Source organism: Corylus avellana, chromosome 1 (assembly GCF_965113065.1).
Source record: "Corylus avellana chromosome 1, dhCorAvel1.hap1.2, whole genome shotgun sequence".
Lineage (NCBI taxonomy): Eukaryota > Viridiplantae > Streptophyta > Magnoliopsida > Fagales > Betulaceae > Corylus > Corylus avellana.
The window spans coordinates 6,077,527-6,094,185 of record NC_142490.1 but is presented as its reverse complement, the minus strand read 5'-3'; the positions used below and the strand labels follow the sequence as shown (position 1 = coordinate 6,094,185).

General features: G+C 34.2%; 2 protein-coding genes across 2 annotated transcripts; both read right to left on the bottom strand.

Annotated features, from left to right (window-relative positions):
• Positions 1-544: 544 nt before the first annotated feature.
• LOC132170596 (S-adenosyl-L-methionine-dependent methyltransferases superfamily protein) lies at positions 545-3,246 on the bottom strand. Its single transcript, XM_059581624.2, has 2 exons — positions 2,772-3,246; positions 545-1,507 (listed from the first exon to the last, which is right to left on the bottom strand). Exons 1-2 carry the CDS (start codon positions 3,113-3,115, stop codon positions 853-855), a joined length of 999 nt encoding a protein of 332 aa, XP_059437607.2. The 5' UTR covers positions 3,116-3,246; the 3' UTR covers positions 545-852.
• Positions 3,247-9,789: 6,543 nt separating this feature from the next.
• Positions 9,790-13,889, bottom strand: LOC132172613 (P-loop containing nucleoside triphosphate hydrolases superfamily protein). Its single transcript, XM_059584147.2, has 10 exons — positions 12,826-13,889; positions 12,648-12,731; positions 12,411-12,572; positions 12,222-12,328; positions 11,953-12,140; positions 11,684-11,848; positions 11,374-11,592; positions 11,169-11,206; positions 10,808-10,935; positions 9,790-10,723 (listed from the first exon to the last, which is right to left on the bottom strand). The coding sequence occupies exons 1-10, from the start codon at positions 13,046-13,048 to the stop codon at positions 10,112-10,114; spliced, it is 1,926 nt and encodes a 641-aa protein (XP_059440130.2). The 5' UTR covers positions 13,049-13,889; the 3' UTR covers positions 9,790-10,111.
• Positions 13,890-16,659: the final 2,770 nt, after the last annotated feature.

Genomic DNA, 16,659 nt, shown 5'->3' with positions numbered 1-16,659 from the left:
TTGTAAGGAGACTTAGAATTTATTAAATTACCCTGCTACGATCACACGTTCAGTTACTCAATAACCCCAAAAAATTGGTCGACCACCCCCAAGAGAGTAGTTAGGATGGCCGAACCATCCCTTAAAATAGTCAACCGTTGTACTGTCAAAGAATGGTCGACCATCTTCTTACTCTCAAAGAAAATGGCTGGGGTGGTTCCATCAACTGCTCCCACAACTGAAAAAAAGGGTGGTCAGCCCATCCCCTATAAACCTCTTCTATTTTTTTTTGGTGGCCGACCAACTTATTGGGATAAAGAGGTGGTCAGCCCACCCAACCACTCCATTGGAATAGCCAACCATCCTCTAACCTCAAGGGTGGCCAAACACCTTAAAGGGTGTCTTTATTTTTTATTATTATTTTTTTTCATTTTAAATGCCTAGGTGACTCAATTTAGGCCTAAATCAAAGAATTGCATACCCTACAATTCAAGGTGACTCAACATCGAATCATGCAGTTTTGTGCAATAAGAGGAACCACCATAAAATCAATGAAGAAGAAGAATTCAAAGGAAAAAGAATATATTAAGTTGTTAACACATCTCTTGTATCCATTACATAACGTTACAAATCGATATACCTAATTTACAACTCACAATGAATACTTTGCTACTCAAAAATACAAAACAGGTTCAAGTTTGCGCTCAAGCTGATGATCCATCAATTTGTTATCCCTCAACCTTCCATATGCATTTATCAACAGGAAGTTGAAGACTTGAGCTTTCTGGTTGCAGTAGTTACAGGCCACCTGTAGCTTCGATACCTGCTTCCAAACTATGAAAAACTAAATCCAAAGAGAAAATCCACAAAGTCCTAAGCTTTCGACCGCCTAAACTCGAACCAGATCTCATAGTGATTGAAAAGCAAGCTATCATGTGTATGCTTTCCAACATACTCGAGCCCCAAACTCGTGAGCCGCTTTGTACACTCCTCTCCGCCCAAACGGGTACAGAACTTTATGTTATGTGACACAAAGATTCGCCCATCATAAGGTTTCAATTTACTTGCTAACCTCTCCAGACCAGTCCACACAAGCTTATCAGGCATATGTAGAAAGACAGCACTAGCATATATCAAATCATACACAATGCCTGGACCAAACTTAGTGAAATCCATATCCTCGCCTCTCACAATCATTGGGCGCTTGTATAGGAGCCCTTGGGAAGGAAGCTCATATCTAAATGCAGCCATCAGAGAGAGTTCATCTCTTTCAAGACAATTGTAATGCTCAGGATTGAGATAGCGAATGAAATGCAAGCCAACTCGTAGGGTGCCACAGCCAATCTCGAGGACACAGGAGTCAGGCGTGAGATGGGCAGATTCAGCAAGGAACTCAAACACATCTCGCCCACCTGCCCAGGGCTCGCCATAGTTGCTGTGGTGCTCTTCAACAAGAAGGTCTCCAGGGCAAGGGAGGGCAGTGTGGTTGTTTGCTTCAGGTCCTTCATAATGTGATATGCCTTTGAACCTGGAAAAAGGAATTTGATTATAATCTTGACAAGGCTAGTCATAAAAACACACAGAAAAGGATATCTACAAACTCTAACATGTACATTGAACACATATATCTATCCAAACACTACAAATACAAACACACGCAAGTATAATTGATTCATATAACAGATAAAGAATGCTGAAGCTGCAAGAAATGACTTGAACAAGCACTAAATATAGTTTATGAAGTTCCAACTTTGGCTGCTAACAAAACTAAATGGAGGGGGTAAAAAAGAAGAAGAAAAAGGAGCTTTTAATGACATACTTTATTTAGAATGCATTTTCTCAGGTTCCTACAGGTCTAAGTTCTACAACTTTTTATCTTCTCTCTATTCCAGTGCTTCTCAGCAACCAATTGATTTTTTTTTTTCTCCACATTTGAAGCCAAGACCCATCCGATCCAACCTCACCCAACCAGCCAAGCAGCAGGTCCAAGCATTTGCCAGACCCCATAATAGTAGAAAAACAAAGAAAACATAACTTACCCCATCCAAAAAAGAGGAGCACTAATCAACTGAAACTATGGCAAATAATATCAGAATTTTAAAACCGGTATCCAAAGAATACATTCTGATGTTTACAGACTCTAATATCAAATATTGGCGATTTCTTGCATGCACTCAAACACCTGCAAACATAAAAGTTTCACAAAAACCTAACCATTGTTTTAAAACAAAAATGTGACGATAATATACAACTTCCAGTAAACATATTGAGCATTGTGTGTGTATGGAGAGAGAGAGGGAGAGAGAGTGCCCCAAAAAGATTTCCTTGCATTTCCTCTGAATTTCCAATTGTCTATCACACTTTCCCTTCTGCCCTCTTTCATATACATATCAATCCTATGCAACCCACATTTCCAGTAACCATTGTCCATTCCTCTTCTTAACCTTCATTCCCTTCTAAACCCATTCTCACATCTTTCCCATTCTTTCTCCTCCAAGCCGCCTTCTACTCCAACGTCCTGCCCAAACCCCAAATCACTCAATCCAAGACCCCCCAACACACACACACAGAAAACAAGCTTAAACACAATTCTGAAACAAACCACATGATATAGACATTACAACATAAATTCAAATCTCCAAAATCCGAACTGAGAGAGCAAGCAATGCGTAAATAAATCAATAAATAAGTACCCCACAAACCCACATCAGAAGTTTGATCACACTTACAAAATTACCCACACATTCGCACAAACACAGAGAGAGAGAGAGAGAGAGAGAGAGAGAACGGACTCCGAGAGATCCTGGAGCTGCTGCGCTCGGGTGCGAGGGTTAATGCCCTTGCGGAGGACATTCTCTTGCATATGGAGTCCATTCGCTCGGATCTGCTCCTTCACCCAATCCACATCCTCTTTTCTCGTCGACACAGTCACGCCACCACCGGACACGGGGACACCGACACCAACACCGACGCCGGAACCGGAACCGGAAACGGCCCCGGCACCGGGGCAAGAACAGGAGGAGAGCGAGGACAAGAGGAAGAACAAGAACACGGCAGCCACCGAGGCCGCGAGTACTAGCACTGGGACTGTTACCACCACGCCCTTCGGCGACGCCGAGGACGATGAGATAGCCATGTGTGTCGGTGTCCCTCTTTCTCTGTCTGTCTTGTGTGTTTTAGCGAACTCGGAGTCTGGATCGACGATCGCTCTTATTCTTCAAAACGGCAGCATTTTCATCGATTAGAGATTGATCGAAGATCGCTTGTATTGATTGTCGTTTAGGAATATTATAATTTTTATCACGCAACATGTTCCTTATAAATAGATATAGTTGTCCATGTATCACTCATGCGAATTTAATTGTTAAATTTTTGTTTTTTAATTTTTTTCACTCATGCGAATTTAATTGTTAAATTTTTGTTTTCTAATTTTTTTTCACTCATATTGTGCCAAATGATATTCATATGGAGTTATAATACTACAAGTTCCTTTCAAAGTAATGTAGTAATCCACATGCCACTCATGTGAACTGTTTTCTAAACAATTAAATTTACATGTTAAATTTTATTGCTTAATTTTTTTATTCATGTTATACAAATTGACACTAATATAACAGTCATGAGTTTATTTTCAGAAGTCATGGGAGTTTCTCCATATTACTCATGTAAAATGGCAAGAGATAAATAGGTGGTTTAGTGTTTCATTTCCAAAATTACCAAGGGTTGAGGCAAGTTAGAAGCTCAAACTAAGCCCGAAGAAGGAATATTTACTGATACCAATGTCTTTTCACTCATTGCCATTTCGTACAACAACCAAATGGCTCGGATCTAGTGGTCACGACAACCAAATCGAGTGGTCCGACCACCCTCGCATGGTGATTGGGGCTGACATGACCAGGAGGAGGGAATGTTATTCCTCCGTTACTTTTTGTATAAGTAAGAGTGTATTAAGAATTTTATTCATTGTTATTTGAACTTCTTATATTTTTCCTAACACTCATTCATATTTCAAAATAATCTTCATTCTAGTGCATTAAACTACCCTAAGAAATTTGTATATCAAAGAAACTAGAATAAGAAAGTTGGGGTGGGCCTGAAGGCTAGATTTAAATTTGGGTTGCCCGAGCTTGCTTACAAGAGGGCTAAACTGGGTCCGATTTATTGGACTTGATCAAGAAGTGCCCAACCCCAAAGGTCGAACTTCGAAGATCCAACAATCACCTGAAAAAGTGTATCAATCTTTCAATTTTTTTCAATTTCACCGCTCCGTTTGAATTTTCCGTTCAATCCTGTCAAAATTTCTAAAATACCTTTTTTTAAAAAAATATATATATAATTGCCTTTTTCAAAGATTCAGGCGTGAATATTTTGTAAACTTCGTTAATTCCTAACCAATGCCTAAATTCTTGCATTTTTTTTTTCTTTTAAGAGGGGTATTTTAAACATTTTAAACACCCTTCCGTTAGGATTTGACAGAAAATAATAACGAATTGGTGAAATTGAAAAAAAAGAAAGAAAGAAGGTTTTAGAAACCGGATTTGACCGGCTTTTGAAACCGGTTTTAGAGCGATTGAAGTTGTGTATGCAAATAGTATGGTGTCTAAGGGTGCATCTGGTTTATATAACGATGTTGATGGTAAGAATTTTGATATATTAATTTTTCAATATTGCCCCTTAAATGCACCATCGTTATTTTTTCAGTTATTTGTGTTTGAATTCTTGGTCATTAATTCAAAATTTCAACTTGGTATTCATTTGAAAAAAACAAGCATTTGATAGACGATTTCGGGTATGCAATTGCCCTTTAGCTTGCTTATTAGGTTTTAGCATGCACTTGTATATGTTTTAGAAGTGAAGTTATATTTGGTTGCAAGTGTTTGTTAATTACGTTTTAAAGTCTGTATATACATTTTAAAGTCGGTATCGGTTTTAGAGCAAATGTAGTTGTGTATGCAAACAACCAAGAAAAATACCTTTTTTAATATATATATATATATATATATATATAAAATTGTTTTTTTCAAAGATTCAGGAGTAAATATTTTGTAAACTCCGTTAATTCCTAATCAATGCCTAAATTCTTGCATTTTTTTTTCTTGGGGAAAATACAGTTTACACCCATGAAGTTTCAGGAGTTTTTCAATTTTAACCCAAAAGTTCAAAAATTGGCAATCTACCCCCCTGAAGTTTCAAAAATTAGCAATTTAAACCCGCCGTTTAATTTTTCCGTCTAAATGGACGGAAATCTATGAAATTACATCAGTACCCTCTGGCTTTTTTAAAAAAATTTCCGTCCAATTTAACGGAAATTAGAAACAGAAGGTTTAAAGTGCCAATTTTTAAAATTTCAGGGGGGTAAATTGCCAATTTTTGAACTTTTGGGTTAAAATTGAAAAACTCCTGAAACTTTAGGGGGGTAAACTGTATTTTCCTCCTTTTTCTTTTTTCCTAAAAAAAGAAGAAGGGTATTTTGAAAGTTTTAAACACCCTTCTATTAGGATTAAATAGAAAATCCTAACGAATTGGTAAAATTTAAAAAAATAAATAAATAAAGGTTTTAGAAACCGGTTTTGACTGGCTTCAGACTGGTTTTAGAGCGATTGTAGTTATGTGTATGCAAATAGTGCGGCATCTAAAGGTGCATCTGGTTTATATAACGATGTTGGTGATAAGAATTTTGATAGAGTAATTTTTCAATATTGCCCCCTTAAATGCACCATCGTTATTTTTTCAGTTATTTGTGTCTAAATTCTTGGTCATTAATTCAAAATTTCAACTTGGTATTCATGATGAAAAAACAAGCATTTGATAGACGAATTCGGATATGTAATTGCCCTTTAGCTTGTTTATTAGATTTTAGCATGCACTTGTATATGTTTTAGAAGTGAAGTTATATTTGGATTCAAGTGTTTGTTAATTACATTTTAAAGTCTATTAATTACATTTTGTGGAACTCCAATTAATGCTTTGTGATGGTGATACAGCGTGACTTCGTGGATATTGTTGATGCACCATATGGATACGATCATTTGGATATTTTATTCTTGCTAAAATCTTGATATAATGAGCAGTTGTTCTTAGATTAGATATCTTGAGATCTTAATGGTGATGAGCTCTCATTAAGATCTCAATGGTAATAAGTTTTTGTTCAAAATTGATGAGTATTAATTAATTCATATTTCTTATTTAATTAATTCAAATTATTATGACAGAAGAGAAGATATATTTACTTTTATTTTATTTTATTTTATTGTTAAGTCTATCTTTTTTAAATATTGATTTATTTAAAATTTTATTTCTTTAGAAAATAAATTTGATACGTGGGGAACACATGAAAATGGTTATGGGGAACAACATTGAGAGAGAAGTTATGGAAATGGTGCAGATACAACCTCTTTATGGTACTACGTACATTAACCACAACTTTGAAGACTTTGCAGGGGTAAGTTTATTTGTTATAAATTTGTTCACGATAACAATTTGTTATGTTCTTATTTTTTTATTTTTTATATGATTCAATTTATGAAGGCATGCAAACAAGAAAAGCAAAAGCAAAAGAGAAAGGGAAAGCAGAAGCTGAATATCATTCCATTGCAGCTTGTGAAGATATATCTTGGAAATGCTAGAAGAACTAAATGGTGAAAGTGTAACACTTTCATCTGATTATTCCAGTTGGGCTTAATATTTCATTATCCTCTTTATGCGGGTCATCATCCATATATTGCTCCTAAAAATGAAAATATTGAAAATATTTGAAGACTATTTTGTTCAGCCGTACTATATTGGACAGTGACAGTAATAATCCCAAAGCTAAAGATCTAGGTTTTGCCTTTTAGAAAGTAAACCTGATAAAATGTATGAATATTATGTAGTTCATGTTTCTGATAATTAATATGGATGAATTCTTATTAGAAATGATGCATTGTGTTATCAGGGAGAGATCAAAAAGTTGCAGTCACATCCACTATTTTGGAACTCTGATAAGAGAATATGTTTTCTTTGTCAAGTGAGTGACAAAATTAAGGGTAAGCCAAATGATCAAGCTACAGGAACACTGACGCAGAAGCTTGGAGAATGTAGATATGAGATCTTTGGTGGAAATACTAAATGGAATCTTTATGTCAATAAAGAAATCATGAATGCTAACCCTCAACATACAGTTGATACTTACATGGTCAATGAGCTCCTCATACTAATGCAAAATAGGGCGCATCATCACTTGGAGGATCCAGAAGAGGTTAAGGTATGACTCTCAAATTAAAAAAAATTAATTCTAGGCTTATTGGGCTAGTATCAATTTTTTTTCTAAGTATACATTTTTATAGTATGTTACCTTGCATTCCTAGAAATGATCTATGTTTCTAAATGTTCTAGTTGGTGCTGCTGACGCTTTCATATGTCATAGAACTGTGTCCATGAAGCTTTCTTTTTCTTTTTGAGATTAATTATTTGTAGTAAAACTTGATTACATTCTAAAACTATATTTGCTTAAGGCTTATGGATGTAATTGCAAATATGATGAAAGTTTAAGAGAGTTAAAGTGAAGTTTCTCTTAAAAAAATTAAAACGACCAAGAAAAATACATTTCTTAATATATATATATATATATATATATATATATATATATAATTGTTTTTTTTCGAAGATTCAGGCATAAATATTTTGTAAACTCCGTTAATTCCTAACCAATGTCTAAATTCTTGCTTCTTCTTTTTTTTTCTTTTTTTTTCTTTTTTCCTAAAAAAAGAAAAGGGTATTTTAAAAGTTTTAAACACCCTTATGTTAGGATTTGATAAAAAATCCTAACGAATTGGTGAAATTTTTTTTTAAAAAAAATGAAGGTTTTAGAAACCGGTTTTGACTGGGTTTATACTAGTTTTAAAGCAATTGTAGTTATGTGTATGCAAATAGTGCGGCATCTAAAGGTGCATCTGGTTTATATAACGATGTTGATGGTAAGAATTTTGATATAGTAATTTTTCAATATTGCCCCTTAAATGCACAATCATTATTTTTTCAGTTATTTGTGTTTGAATTCTTGGTCATTAATTCAAAATTTCAACTTGGTATTCATGTTGAAAAAAACAAGCATTTGATGGAGGAGTTCAGGTATGCAATTGCCCTTTAGCTTGTTTATTAGATTTTAGCATGCACTTGTATATGTTTTAGAAGTGAAGCTATATTTGGATTCAAGTGTTTGTTAATTACATTTTAAAGTCTATTAATTACATTTTGTGGAACTCTAGTTAATGCTTTGTGATGGTGATACAGCGTGACTTCGTGGATATTGTTGGTGCACCATATGGATATGATCATTTGGATATTTTATTCTTGCTAAAATCTTGATAAAATGAGCAATTGTTCTTATTGATTAGTTATCTTGAGATCTCAATGGTGATGAGCTCTCATTAAGATCTCAGTGGTAATAAATTTTTGTTCAAAATTGATGAGTATTAATTAATTCATATTTCTTGTTTAATTAATTCAAATTACTATGACAGAAGAGAAGATATATTAAAAAAAAAAAAAAAAATTTACTGTTAAGTTTATCTTTTTTAAATATTGATTTATTTAAATTTTTATTTTTTTAGAAAATAAAGTTGATACGTGGGGAACACATGAAAATGGTTATGAGGAACAACATTGAGAGAGAAGTTATGGAAATGGTGCAGATACAACCCCTTTATGGTACTATGTACATTAACCACGACTTTGAAGACTTTGCCGGGGTAAGTTTATTTGTTATAAATTTGTTCACAATAACAATTTGTTATGTTCTTATTTTTTTTATTTTAAGAAAAGCAAAAGCAAAAGAGAAAGGGAAAGCAGAAGCTGAATATCATTCCATTATAGCTTTTGAAGATATATCTTGGAAATGCCAAAAGAATTAAATGGTGAAAGCGTAACACTTTCATCTGATTGTTCCAGTTGGGCTTAATATTTCATTATCTCCTTTATGCGGGTCATCATCCATACATTGCTCATAAAAATTAAAATATTGAAAACATTTGAAGACTATTTTGTTCGGCCGTATTATATTGGACAGTGTTAGTAATAATCCCGAAGCTGAAGATCTAATTTTTGCCTATTAGAAAGTAAACCTGATAAAATGTATGAATATTATGTAGTTCATGTTTTTGATAATTATTCTAGTTGGTATGTTACCTTGCATTCCTAGAATCGATCTATGTTTCTTAATGTTCTAGTTGGTGCTGCCAACCCTTTCATATGTCATAGAAATGTGTCCATGAAGCTTTCTTTTTCTTTTTGAGATGAAGTATTTGTAGTAAAAGTACTTGAATACATTCTAAAACTATATTTGATTAAAGCTTATGAATGTAATTGCAAATATGATAAAAGTTTAAGAGAGTTAAAATAAAGTTTCTCTTAAAAAAAATTAAAACGACCAAGAAAAATGTTTTACTTATAATTCGATAAAGTATAATATAATTTTTTTTTTTTTTTTAAAAAAAAAAAAATAGTAAAATAATCTGATAGGAAAGCCAGATAGCTGGTCTACGAATGTGTACACATCACTAGCCTGCAAAAAGAGCAAACATGCCCTGAAGATAAACATAACACATGACAAAAAAGTTTAAAGAAGTAAAGAACCATAAGCCAAGTAGTAATCAAACATAAAAGAGATTGAAAATGCAAGTGTTTGCTATTGGAGAAGACAGAAAAGACAAGTAAATAAAGGTGGTTTGGCAAAGTGAAGGCATAATAGCCCAAAAAGCGTGGGAGCAAAATGATAGCTAGTTTTCCAAAGTAATCTTTGTATTTGTGCTTTTGGGACTCATAATAATCAAATTCGTAAAAAGGCAAATCTAATATTTCCATACATCATGATAACAAAGTTCAAACAAGAGTTTCTGCCCCTTTATGGCTTACAAAAATCATGTTAACAAATAATTAACAGGACCCAAAAGACAAAACAAACAAATTAACAGATCCAAAAGGCAGCAGCCAGCAAGCCACAGCAAAGCAACCTATTACCACATATACTGAACAACATCACCCACTATAAAGTTTTTCCAGGTAAAATTAAAGGAAAAACTTTGAACCTAAAACAATACACACACGCACACATTATGATATCTGCAGAAGATCGGCCAACATTCATTTTTCATGCCTAGATTAAATCAGACTTTCTTCTTCTATGACGAAGTATAACTCTCAAGTTTGGATCTGATGCAGTGGCCATCTTGCTTTGTGGCAAGGCGTCTACTTTCGAATCCGATTCATTGCATTTGGGACTCTCTCTGAGGAGTGTATTCGTTTCGGAGTGTCGCGATTTTCTATTTGAATTTTTTAAAAACGCCTTGAAACGAGGATGATCCATATAACTATGTGACTGGGAAGCTGAAAACTGGATCGAACTTCTAGTCCCTGATCGAAAACTTCTTGCTCTTCCAACAATCTCTTTTTCAGCAGCACTTTTCCTTTGGCGACTGGCCTCAGTGGAAGTCATGAAACGAGGCAGAGAATTACAAAGATTTCTTTTAATACCTTTCTTGAACGTTGGAGTTGTTCTTATAGCTTCTTTCAAATCTTCTTTGGGGCTCATGGGGGTCTTCACTTCTTCTTCAAGAAGCTTATAAGTAGTTGAGAGTAGACTTTTGTTTTCACTTAACAGGATTTCAGCCTTCTGTATTTGATTCCCAACTTTCTGAGATTCTTCTTCAGCTTCTCTCATGTCCTCTTTGAGCAACATGATCCTTTTTTCTCTTTGCTTCTTCAATTCCTGTATTTGCATAGATACAAGTATTGGTTAGACAAATACGCTAACGAAGATACCGACACTCTAAATGAAATTTGAGAAGCATACATCTGGCAGTTCTCTATTGGACTCTATTGCTCTTGCTCTCTTTGCAAAGCTCAAAGAACATATTGTCTCTCCCACATCCTTTTCACATGGGCTTACAAGCACAAGCATTAAAACCTTCGAACCATCACCTATAGCAATTGATTGTAAAACATTATGCATATTTGATTTGATAAGTAGAGGAGATATTGTAACTTTACATAAAAACAATTCCTTTCTGATATCAAGAGCATTATTTATTGCAAATGCATAGTTTATAATCTTTATTAGCCATAATCCTCGGATCTCAACTATGCTATAAGCTCATTCTGAAATGGTATCCAAACAAATGTATGAAGATATAAGGAAGAATGCAGAATATTACCCAAGGAATCTTTGAGGATTTGAGTTAGCTTGCTATTTCTGCAACCAGAGAAAGGGAAAATAAAACTGAGCGAGAACATAGCATAATTGGTAGGCCAAAAAACCTTAAAATGGATATCTCACAGCAATTATAAACTAGGGAATCCACTCCTATCTTATCCAGAAAGAATGAGAAGATAACTAAAGCTGAGAATCCGAGGACTTGCCTGTAAGGCACATGGCCCCTCTTCTTTCTCAAAGCAGCAATAACATCACCTAAAGCTGAAAGAGAAAGATTTATGGCCCTTCCTTCATCAAGAGTCAGTCCAGCGGCTCCCGTTTTCAGCAATCGCTCACTTCCTCCAAGATCAACCATCCACAGTTTGCTTGCTTCTACTTTAGCTTCCGAAGCATCTCCCCGTCGATAAATGGTGATCCTCGTTAAGCTATTTATATAAAGCTAAACAGATAACGTAATTATCAAACGAAATTAATCCATCAAAACTATCTGAAAACTTAGATAGACCCATAACCCACCAGTGTGACCTGCTAGATGACTCATTAACATTAGTCCAAGAAGTGGATCTGACACTTCTCCCCTTAGTGTACCACCATCTGGCAGTTGCAAGATCTGGAATTGGAACATCTGTGAGACCCTCAATTTCCACCAATCCCTTTGAATCAGTTTGAATGGTGAGGTTGCTGTAATAGAGTTAGCCAAATTATAGTAAGCTATCTAAAAACTTGCACAGGAAATTATTTCTACATAGTAAATCTATATGGCGCATTGGGTTAAAAATAGTTACCATTTTGTTGGAGCTTCATATGCTCTACAGGATGGCTTTGGAACCAGCAGATCTCTAAGATTTCCCATGTAAACCTCCAACATACTCAGTGAAAATGTCAGAGAATATGAGTTATTCTTAGAGGCTTGATGATGGAAGAGCTCTTTCAGGGCACGGGGAAGAATTCCTGGTTTCTCATTTGTGCCATCCTGTAGATTCATTTCAGCCCATCATCATTCTCAACCAAATGAATGCAGTAACAAGTAAAAACCCAAATCTCAATTACTGACCATTGTAAATGTCTTCCCTGTGCCTGTTTGACCATAAGCTATGACACAGACATTATGCCCATCAAGTGCAGATTTGAGGATTGGTTCCACCTCAACAAAAACATCCTCTACAGAAAATTTAAACAGGATTTATCATTTATATATATATTTAATCAAAACTTAACAAACAGATTGACATTTAATACTAACCTTGGCTTGCTTCTTGTAAGAAAACCTTTTCGAATTCGAATTCTTTCCTTATTCCAGCCAACTTAACCACAATCTTCTCCGGCCCAGTTACAATATGTTCACGGACGTTTCTCTTTTCTGTCAATAGGAATGGTCGAAATCGACAAAGCGCCCGAATGCTGCCTGAAAATTGAATTCAATGCTACATTAGAAGAAAGACAAAGACCATTTAAGAAGAAACCCATGAATTCAATGCACCTTTGATGTCTAATATCTTATTCAATGCTTCTTTCCGCTTCTCATTCAAAGACCTCTGCTTCTGCCTCAACAGTTCAATCTCCCCTAAATTCAATGCAAGATATTAATATTATGGAAATGACTTTTATTGCTTGGAAGTTGGAACTCAAACAACGACATCATTTATTGAAAAACCTACCTTCTAGATTCAATATCAACTGCTTAAGCTCGTTCTTTTCGTGCTCAGGAACGACATTGACATCAGTGTAGATGGCAGGAATTGTCGGTGCATCTTGCAATTCAGAAACCGGCGAGATCCCATCAAGGGAATCTGGGCTGGATCCCATAGGGGATGATTTCAAGGACTCCATTGCATTTTCTGAAGGCAATGAGATCTGTTCTTCCTCAGCAGAAACGAACATTTCTCAGCCAACAGAGCAATCCACCAGGAGCACCACTCACCCTTTTCAGAAAAGTGAATATTTTGAAACACAAGGAACACTTTGTGCCAGCACAGTGCTCCAAGAAAAGCAGAAAAATGAAGCTAAATATACTCTCCCTTCCTTTTCTGTTCCCTTATAAATGAAGCTAAATATACTTTTTTTTTTCAATAAAAGCCAGAAATCGCAAGAATTTAAAAGCACTATTTTGGGATTAAGTCATGCCCCAAAAATAGAAAACAAGAGAAATACTATCACATCTGACCTAAACAAATCTATAACTGACCCATCACCCATATGAAGACAACAGGATAGACAAACCCTTTATGCCTCCGAACAAGGACAAGAAGCTACAACTGCCATTAGCATGAGATCGGTTATTCTAACAACCTAAAGAACATCTGCTTTAACATTGACAACCTTAAACACCTCAAATAAAAGAAGAAAATAAGTCAACATTAAAAAGCACCCAGAATAAATGAACTGAGAACATGCATCTACAAACCAAAGCAAATATGACAAACCCAGAAGAAGTTATTAGAAACCCTAGATTTCATTTAGGCAAGAAAGGAAGAAGAAGTAAAAAAACCGAGCATAAGTTTTCAAAAACCTTTGAAAATTTGGAAATAAATAAATAAATAAATAAGAAGCATGTAGGTAATATTAGTACTTTCAATGATTGAACACTCTTAAGGGCCCAGATTAGGAGGTGAAAGTTCTTGAACAGTTAAGGGACACAGACGTCAACAAAAAAACTACTTTATTGTTGGAATCTTTTTGGTTGGTTGGTTGGTGTAGATCTAAAACTGAACTGTAAAGCATTTGTTTTGCAGGGAGGAGCGTGAGGAGCGCAGATGGAGGACAAAAGTGAAGTTAAAAAAGTGGAAGAAGTAAAAAAAAAAAAAAAAAAAAAAAAAAGAAGTTAAATTCATTTCAAAGCCCAATGTTTAAAAATTGACAATATATTTTCTAATGTTTTAAAAAATTTCAATTCAAATCTCTCATTACTAATTTTCACCTAATTGAACGAAAATTATTAAAAAAAAAAAAGCATGAAAGATAATTACATAATTTCATAAATTTTTATTTAATTTGATGAAAATTAGTAACGGAAGATTTAAATTAAAAATTTTTAAAATATTATAAAATATATTGTCAATTTTTAGACATCTTAATTGAAATTAAAAAATCTCTAAAACTTAAAATGAATTTAATTAGAAAAAAATTTCTCTACAGCACTTAAGGTCCTTCCCACGTCGGCTGACGTAGTAAATGTGCTGATGTGGCGGGATTTTATTGGAAAGCTTGAGTGGTGGACGTACTGCTTTAGTCCATGGGATTACAGATACTAATTTGTTTTTAAACGGTTTTACCGAGATGGAAGACTTGCCGTTAACGGTAAAGTTGCAATAATGGCGGGTAGAGGCAGATTTTTGGGCTGGCCGTTTGGTGTATATTAAAATTCAAAAACCCCTAATGGCAAAATCACTTTACTGGAACCTTCAGAAGGCAACAAGAATCTTTTTTCTTTTCTTTTTTTTTCTCAATTTTTTATATGTTTTTTTCTTTTTATTTTTTTAATGTGAAAAGTAGAAACTGTGGCATTAGACTTCAATATTTAATATCATTTCAAGATGACCGCAATAACACAAGATTTTGGGACTTTCTGGACAGCGTAGTTGGGTGATATGAAAGGGTGATAGGGTCCAATTTCCTCGTGGCCTAATGACACTTTTTTTTCTTCTTTTTAGAAAAACTTTCCGAAGGCTATTTCAACTTTCACGCGTTTTGAAAATTTTTTCCATTCTTTGCTTTAGTGGTTTTCTTTTCTTTTTCTTTGCTGGCTTTCCCTCATATTCCAGAAGTCTTTGCCTAAGCAAATCTAGCTTATTTACAAAAGTATATATTGATTTCTCATCCGGTCAGTTCCACTATTACCAATATAATACCTCGGTTCTAATCCTAGTCAAGAAATGAAATGCATGTTTGAGATTGTGTTTCATAAATAGAGTTTTTAAGTCAAAAAGTATTTTTTGCCAAAAATACATTTTGGCCATTTTTTAGTTGTTTAAACCCTTAAAAGCGCTTTCAATTTTTTTACCAAATTGATACTTTGTTCTCTAAACGAACTTTTTGAGTGTTAAATGCACTTTTAAACCCTTCAAACGCATAGTCAAGCATACCATAAATATTTTGGACCAATATGCTAAAGAGAATAATAAGAAGCATGCTCAACATTTAGGGAAGTGTTAGGGAGCTAAACAAATAAACTCAGAAAAATTTTCAAACTAACGTGACAAACCGTGAGTGGCAGACAAGGAAGAGAGAATTGCATTTTTTAATTAAAAAACTCTTGCCACTTCAGTTTAAATGGGTTCATTTGTTTGGCTCCTTAACACTTCTCCAACATTTATCACTTAGCTAGATATAAGATTGAGGAATAACAGTTGAAATACAATTTAGTTGTTAAAGCAAATAGTATAACTTAGTGTATGATCAAACAAATAACAAGTCTCTTGGTTAATAACAAGTAACAAGCAAAGCCATTCTTTTTCATTTATGTCTTCTCTAACAGTTTACACAAACAAAAATGCATACGAATTACAATTTTGTCAAACGCTTAACTGCGTTTTTTTAAATCACGTTTTTAAAAAACTAATTATAAATTGCACTTTTTGAAATCGCAAACTTAAACGGACTCTAAATACCCATACTAACTAAAAAAAAAAAAAAACCCTAACTATCCATGCTCAAATACTTTATATGTTATATATGTTACGTTTTTGTTTTGAAAAAACTCAAGTCTCCATATTAATCACTTCATTTGTTGAAACTAGTGTATATTTTGCATATTCTAAATCATTGAAATTAGTAATGATTTAAAATGTATTTGTCACGCTTAGCATTTAGCTTGATGGAACTATCAAGCGATGAAGAAAAATCGGAATGGAAAAGAGGTGTGGGACATGAGATAAGACGCCATGCTTCATCTATAGGCATATGATAATTCCTTATTAGTCTTGCTAAATCTATTACTTGGTGGCATCTTTAGTATAATTTTAGTATCGTCTAGATATTGAATCTCAATTTAATTTGATACTAAAAACCGCATAATAATATATTTTTCAAAATTAATAAATTCAAATTGTGCTAAAAACATACTGTAAGCTAGGGAATAGTATTTTTAACTCGTTCATCTAATTATGCTGGTCTAGAAGTGGCTCCTTGCTTCGAAAGTCACCTTCCCAAAATACAACAGCCATATCAAAACAGCCAGAAGTTGAGGCCGACCACCGGAGCTTCTTTCTATTTTTGGGGGCTTAGCTTGAACCACTCCCATTGTAATGATCATAATTCAATAAACCGAAAAAAAAAAAAAAAAAAAAAATACCAACATTCATAACTTTCTCTCAATAAAATGATATATATATATATACACATTTTGATTGTATAATCCATTTGGTTTCAAGATGTTAGAAAATATAGAAACATACCTATAGAATGTTTGGCTGGTTGTTTCACATTGGTTTTACGTCTTGATGTTCAATCTCTTCTCAACTCATGGTGGTGTTTGCTACTAGATCAAAACATAC

Coding starts and splice junctions, on each gene's coding strand:
- LOC132170596 (XM_059581624.2), bottom strand. CDS start 3,115: ATGGCTATCTCATCGTCCTCGGCGTCGCCGAAGGGCGTGGTGGTAACA. Junction 1,508..2,771: donor CAGCTCCAGGATCTCTCGGA/GTCCGTTCTCTC, acceptor TCCTTTTTCCAG/GTTCAAAGGCATATCACATT.
- LOC132172613 (XM_059584147.2), bottom strand. CDS start 13,048: ATGTTCGTTTCTGCTGAGGAAGAACAGATCTCATTGCCTTCAGAAAAT. Junction 12,329..12,410: donor CTTACAAGAAGCAAGCCAAG/GTTAGTATTAAA, acceptor AATTTTCTGTAG/AGGATGTTTTTGTTGAGGTG. Junction 11,849..11,952: donor TATGAAGCTCCAACAAAATG/GTAACTATTTTT, acceptor ACTCTATTACAG/CAACCTCACCATTCAAACTG.